Source organism: Macrosteles quadrilineatus, unplaced genomic scaffold (genome assembly GCF_028750875.1).
Source record: "Macrosteles quadrilineatus isolate MER2022 unplaced genomic scaffold, UCM_ALF_1.0 Scaffold_6__1_contigs__length_79288215, whole genome shotgun sequence".
Taxonomy (NCBI): Eukaryota; Metazoa; Arthropoda; class Insecta; order Hemiptera; family Cicadellidae; genus Macrosteles; species Macrosteles quadrilineatus.
In genome coordinates this window covers 10,378,866-10,386,508 of record NW_026542599.1, presented here as the reverse complement: position 1 = coordinate 10,386,508, position 7,643 = coordinate 10,378,866, and the positions used below count along the sequence as shown (strand labels likewise).

The 7,643-nt window shown below is 34.1% G+C and overlaps 1 protein-coding gene across 4 annotated transcripts in view; it reads right to left on the bottom strand.

Moving 5' to 3' along the window:
* Window positions 1-271: 271 nt before the first annotated feature.
* The window catches only part of LOC128996557 (neuronal acetylcholine receptor subunit alpha-7-like), a 417,888-nt gene continuing 410,516 nt past the window's right edge, over window positions 272-7,643 (bottom strand). For all 4 annotated transcript variants that reach the window (XM_054421947.1, XM_054421949.1, XM_054421946.1 and 1 more), the window contains one exon: window positions 272-6,144. In XM_054421947.1, the coding sequence (XP_054277922.1) occupies window positions 5,677-6,144 (468 nt within the window). In that variant the 3' untranslated portion in view covers window positions 272-5,676. The remainder of the gene's footprint in view (window positions 6,145-7,643) is intronic.

Sequence of the window (7,643 nt, the reverse complement as noted above, 5' to 3'; positions counted from 1 at the left end):
TCTCTGAGCTTCAAAGATATATGAGTGCTAGAAAATAACCAAGATAAACATACCGGTATTCAATATCACAAAAAGTTGTAAAGGGCAATTTACATCAATACTTTTACTTTAAAATTGTGTGATAGTATCGTTTACAAATAATATATTAAGAAAAGAAATTTTTCTCTATGAACACTGTCCTAAAGTAAGTGTGTAAACTATAGGTAGTTGTCATATTATTTTAACTTAACAAATATTACTTATTATCAAAGTAACACAAAAATTAAAATTTTTGCAAATATTTCACACAAAAAAAATGTATAACCAAATCAGCTCCACTGAGAAATGCACAGTATCCCAGTAAAAAGTTACTACTTTTAAAATATCCTGAGCTACAGTGATAGTTCACAATACCTTCCATCGAAAGTAGATTAAAATTTGGAAATTCCACAAGTTTCGAAGCGTTATTGTCGAGCGCTTTGCGATATTGGCAGTGTTTCATACTGAAGGGTCTAATACAAACTCGTACTGGGATATTTGCAACAGGTTAGTATATTTCTGAAATGACTATCCTATGAGGTCTACTTATGTGTGCTCATCACAAATAAACTTAGAGTAAATAACATAGTGTGTAACGGGGTAAATGCAGGATTTAAGTATGTGTTTTTGAAGTTGATAGACTTTGAAGTTAATCGGCCACAAGAGATTGTGCTTGGAACATAGGGTAAAAAAGGTTGAGATGGTGCTCAAATGAACTGTAATATACTTTAGATTTAAACTGTAGTAAATTTTGGTAACATTTAGACTCGAACCGACAACGCGCCACTAAGACGACTTGATATAATCAACAAACTTTTGGAATCTAAAGTAAATAAACCTTAAGATTATTTTTTTTCCAAAAATAATAATAATAGTAAATCATGATAGGTTGATTGAATCAGAATAACTTTTGAGACTTTTCTATTTCTTATAGATAGGTTTATCAAGGAAATCTGTTCTGGGCTTTTTGCATTTGTACGTTTTGTAACAAAAGTTTCTACAAGTACTTCAATAGTATCGTTACAATATATTTGACTCGTACTAATCGGTCCATGAATAGCACAGTTAGTATTATAATAAATATCTACTATCACTTGACACATTTTTCATAAGCCCTGCATATACCCCAACTTAAAATAATACAGGTTAACAATGCTTTACAAAGTAAAAGTTACAATAACATGTTTAAGGGGTTATTGAACAAAACTGTTTGGAATGGATGTGTTTTCTCTAAGGAATCTTCGGACATTTTGTCCTCGCTGAAGCAGAACATGTTCTCTCTCAGCCACACTAGGTTATATACAGATTGTCGGGGCATGAAGATGTATTAGTACATTGCTTAACCGAGTCCATCACCATACTAAGCTTTCAGATAAGCTAACATATATCTAAAGTCATTGCACTATATAAATTATTGAATTGGCACTTTCAATCAAATAGTACAAAATGTTGGTTTTGTATTTCATTGGAATATTGCAATAAAGTAACTTGTGAGCAAAAATATTGCATGCCAAAAATGACCGGTTTGAATTTACAGGGTTAAAAATGGAAAACGAAACTTACAGTTTGTGTACGTATCTGGCGTTATTTCAAACTTTACATTAAACATACAAATATTTACATAGAGTACAAGTTATTTGTGTTCTCGAATATGCAATATCAGAGGAAATGTATAAATTAGAGAAACTTTAGTCACATCTTAGACTAATGAGAAAGTGTTTATACAGACACCTAAGCTATTAAAGCGGCCGTTAAGTCGAATATGGTGGCGAGATAAAATATTTTACAATCTCTTAGGTAGTGAAGAATTAGTTAAGGAACCAGAAAAAATGTCAAGCTACTAAATGGAAAAGTAAAATTAAATTGTGCACGCAAATTATAGATACAGTCATTAAGGTTGGGTGTATCTCCAAACACATAATGGAGTGTAATTAATTTTCGTAATTTTCCAAACTATTTTATAAAACGTTATAACCAAAAATTAACATTTTATACTTGATCAGGAACTTGATTAAAACTTATAGTAAACATAACCAAACGTAAGTAAGTGACAGTAATATTTATCAAAAGGTTATAGTTTATAAAGGTGTATGGAGATAAAAGAATAGAAATTCGTAAAATACAATCAATAGATTAAGATTTTTTGTGTGACTTATTCTGATTTGTGAAAGGTAAATATGGGTTGGAAGTAGAACATGGTAGCTAGGCTAAGAACTCACACTTAACTAAATATTTACAGGAAAATATTCTGATAAGCATACTGATTTAAAAATAACTGGTCAGATTATGAATACATGCAATGCTATTAGGAAAAGTTAAAGGGCATCTTTAAAATGAACGAAACAAATCATACTTCGTAAAAGCTATAGTGATAACATTTGTACAGACTACATTGTTTCAGAAAGATTATAGACCAAAGACAATATTTAGAATATTTAAATAACCTCAACCCAACAAAAGATAATTCGATGAGCGACGAAACCACAGATTTAGATACATTAAAAAAATACAAAAAGGCCACACACCAATGTTTGGAGGTAAATTCCATTTGTATATGTAGATCAGCACTCGTAACAATACAACTTTTTATAAATAAAATAAACATTAGTTGTGCCAAATTTCCACCATAATGTAAATTTTGTTCCAAGCATTGATAGTCAAAATCATTGATCTTTTATTTTGTTTTTGGGTGTTAACTTCCAGGTGTAAAAATACCCAAAATGATGAGATTAGCTTTTATTTTTTTGTAATATGTATAAATTATTGGGTTAACCCATTTCAAAATTAAACTATGATAAAAAACCTGTTATATATTAGACGGGGATAGTTTTTGAATTCCAAGATTCTGAATTTCCAACCACTTATTGGATTTTAATGATTTTTCTGTTGAAAGAAGATATTCTTGAAAGGGAGGGAAAGTCGAAGCCATAATTTTAATTTGGGAGTTCAGTTTTTTGGAAAAAGTTGTTTTAGTTCCTAAAAAGTCAGGCAACCAACACTATCATTTTAAATCTGTTTTAACATATTTTTTGTTTAAGTAACAGTTGGTTTTAAACTGTCACTAAAATGTTTACGTTACAAGTTGTTTACAAGAATATTGATCGTCGGTATTACTGAACAATGCACATATTTTTACGATTTTACTATAAGTAGTTTTTTTCTAACCTAACTGTATATGATTTTCGTTTTCAGAAAATGTATAATAATTTTAACTACATCCTAAACATTTTCATATAATTAAGTTTCGTCGTAAATATAATCCGTGTAAATATTTATACTATGGAAATTTGAATTCATATGATGGGGAAATATTTTTGCAGCAAACTACAGTTTTGTTGTAAAAGTTTATATTTACTTTAAGTGTTAGATAGATCTTTTTCTGAATGTTCGAATGTCTTATGGTATACCTAAATGTTGGATAGTAATGAAAATTTCAACTGGTGTTGTAGGTATACAATATTGGTATCTAGAAAACTGCTGAAGTCCAAATTGTTGTCGGTAGAAACCAATAAGCACTATACCATATATCCTAGTAGTCAAAGGTAGTACTAATAAAACTAGGTAGGTACTGACCAAGAAATCCGACAAAACATAACTGTTGTGTTTGAGGATAGAGTGCCGAGAAAAAAAACAAACATTTTATGGACCAATTTAAGAAAACCAAAGTTTGAGGATATGAAAGTGGCGCTGTCCAAAAGTACAAGGCTAACATGGATAGGCCATGTGTGGAAGAGAGAAGAACATGCAAATTTCAACAGTCTATTCCGAGGAGTATTAATGTAGATAATCCTAATAGATCCTAATAATAGATAATCATAATGTAGATGTAAGAAGTTTTTGTCACTGCAGCATTGGAATTTTTTTTCTTGATAATGGGAGGAGCTTATCCACCTCCAGAAACGTTATGTAGTTTTTAAAACAAGACCCTTTGGAAAAGTCCAATTTAATGATAGTAAAATAATGAAGATGACCGCTTGGAAGACCAAGAGTGAAGTGCAAAGACAATGCAAGGAAAGACAGGGGCTGGGATGTACATTAAAAGAGGCATGTGATAGAAGAGGGTGGAACTGTGTAGATGACAAGGCCAGAAACCCCATTAGGCAATATTATTCAATTGAAGATGGTATTAGATCTTTTTATGTCTACTGTGAAAATCGGCTCCAATCTCACTTCAAGGCTTTGTACAGAGACTGTTGTTTATGTTATGTTAAAGTTATTGTTGTTTTATTGTAAACTCATTGGTTTTAAAATGCATACAGATGTGCATACTCAGATAAAAATAGGTGACCACGACTATGTACAAGGATTCTTTAAATATTAAAACTATCAGAATGTGTCTATATGTAGGTTAATATCCAGATGATAATGGCTGTGAGTGCATATCTTGAGAAATTTAAATTTTAAGGGTGAATCAGGTGAATAAAATAGTTTAAACTGACTACTTGATTCACAAGCGTAGGACGGGCCCTAGTTTAATAGTAATATAAAGCCAGCATAATAATGGTTCAATGAGCACTGAGATAAGTAAGGGAACACACCCAAGATTTGAAATTCATACAAGAGATTTATGAAATATATAAAAAACATATATAGGAACATGCAATATAAATTAGTTAGTTGTTATTTATCCTGATAACATGGGGGTAGCGTGCAGAGGTATACAAAATACGTAGAACAGTAATAGAATAAACTGAATTGTTTGTACTTTTATGTTGGGTTAAAATACTAAGCATGTTTGAAATTTGGAAGAGCCTAAATGCAGATATTTGGTGAACAAAACCACCTACCATTGTTATCCCAGGCTGATTCGCAAAGCAATTCTAATTCGTTTCGGTTTACATACTGCATCTTGGCCTTTCGATTATAACTACAGTAAAAACTCTACGTCGATAAATGACGGCATTGGTACCAGTATGCTTACCAGAATGTGATAAACAATCTAAATACAACAATTTGTTAACTTATATGAATACACATTGTCTTTGAGACATTAATCTAACACTTATTCCTCCCTTACCGTAGGTTAGACCTTTCGTAACAGCGCCCGATGAGCGTTTGAACAGTTGTAGGCACGAGCATATGTTATAGAAATGTTTAAACAATCGTTCCCTGGTTATTCGAGTAGGACAGTGAACTGAACGATGGGTTTGAACGAAGGAGTGAAGGATGCAAAAATGTCCAATACATAGTGTTTTTTAGGGTTCGAAATGTTTTAAACAGTTTATTAAGGGCTGTAAGTAAACCTATTATGATAATCGTAAGGATTAAAACTTGTTACTAAAAAGAGCCAGTGTATTTTATATTTCTCCTCAATAACTGAGACACAGGGATATAATCTCTAAACGTGTACATTTACCAGAAGAACCAGGGACCCACTCGTCTTATTACTCTAAGAATCAAAATACATTTAAAATTACGAATATTAAAGTATTTTATAACAGTTTAAACACGGGTTTATGAAATCTAGTTTAACTTACACTCGATTATAAAAGTGTTAACAACGCTCCGTGTAGAGGAGCACGATAAATTCGTTACAGGGTTGCACTACGTTACATTTGGTTATCCGTCTTTAATTTATTACTAATGTACAATCGCTACATAAAAAGTTTCGACGTATGAACATATTACCCGTTGATCACGCACAAGGTCCAAAGGAGATTACGTGACTATGATGTGAGGCGCGGAACAGAGCACTGCGATGGTGGCTATGACTGTGAACAGGGTGAAGATGATGAGGCAGAGGCGATCGACCACCATGGCGGCGAACTTCCAGTCGTTGGTCACCTCTGCGGCCTCGTCCTCCTTCCTCAGCTTGTCAGTGATCACCCGCAGCTCCTTGAGGATGAGCGTGAGCTCCCGGTGGGGGCCCAGGCAGGAGTGGAGGACTCCGCCCCCGTCTTCGTGCCCCCGCAGGAACGTGTGACTCGAAGACTGCAACGTCCCGTGGCGAAAGTCGTCGTCGATGTCGAGCACGTTGGCCAACAGACTCTTGGAAGAACGCTCCTTCAGTTCCAACTCCCGTAGCTGCAGAGATTTCCGACTGTCCGACACGTTGTCGGCGTTCTGCAGACCGGGGCGTGACATGCGCAGAATGCACGGCAGCCAGTGGAGGAACAGCGATTTGATCTGGAACAGGAAGAGTTCGTTACAATCTGAGTTAGCTATGAGGCAAGTCGATTACAAAAGGTCACCGTTTCAATCCTGAGTAAATTCATAAGCTTTGAAGGTTCGAAAATGGACCAAGATGTCCTTGATCATTTGGACTTTAGGAAATGGTCCAGACTATAGAACTTTAAGACCCAATTGCCAAAGCTATTATCTCGTTCATTTTACACTCATACTCCAACCATGTTCGCTTTAAAATATGCTCAATGATACATCGGACGGGTATAAACTCAACCTATTCTTTAATACTTAAATACGTTTAGTTGAAATGGAGACCATACTAAGGCTAGGTATATTAAGCCAAGTATGAATCGAGATGAGTGTAGGATGAGTGGCGCGATCTTGTAGTCTTGTTAGTGACTAAGGCAGACAAGTTCCCTAGACAGGGGGTGTTAATTAATAGCAACAGTCAATAGCAAGAGGCCTACAGTCTACAGTCTATAGTGGAATCCGAACCACATGTTTGCCTAGTAATTTACGATTTGGTCTAACTATCAGGATAGCACTGAGGATAGTCGTAGTATTCACTATTGCGGTTAATCCACACCAGGGTGTATCGCATCCACAGTGCATACCTATAAATATCCACAATTTGTGAACCCCAAGTAGCTGGATTACAGGACGACACCACCGTCCCAGTACGACAGTGGACACGGATTTAGGACAACGGAGAAGTGTTGAGAAACAGAAATTTACCTAATAGTGGTTTCATATTGAACTGGAGGTACAATGGAACATAAATATATTAGATTAGTGCCTTGAATTGTATTAAAATGTAATACATGTTTTAATAGGAGATGGATATAACGAACGAACAGTTACTTATGGGATTTAAAATGGAAATTTTGATGTTTAAGAACACATACTTATGTATATACACATGTGATATCTGTCTGAACTCTGGTTGTGCCACCCAGAGAAAATAATTTTGGGGATGATATATACACTGTTTTATTACTCATGGAAATAAACCCATGTGCCTTTTTGTAAGATCTTGAAGCTTGGTTTGTTTTCATTTTCAGGTGTAATTTTCCCTTAGCCACTGGGTCCATTTAAACGACGTTAAAAAGTAATTTTATCAATTTAGCATGGTTAAATATGGAAAAACCCGAAGGTACAACAAGAAAAAAAATTCTCAGTTACTCTTTCTCCAAACTAAGTTTATAATATATCGTTGTAATCTCCATGATATTTACAAAATTCTACATGTCTTGGAAATATTTCTCAAAATTTCATGGAATTTGGCATCAAATATTTTTAAAAGCCGCCATTTTTGAACGAATCAAGAGTTTTTATTCATATTTGGGGCAAACATAGTGGTCAATAAGATAAACATTTTTACAGAATTCCAACGCTGTAGCTCAAACAGTTAAGGAGTTATGAATGTTTTTGTAAAAACCACATACAAGCAGATAGACCGAAAACGGATTGAGATAGGACACATGTTATATTACATTTTT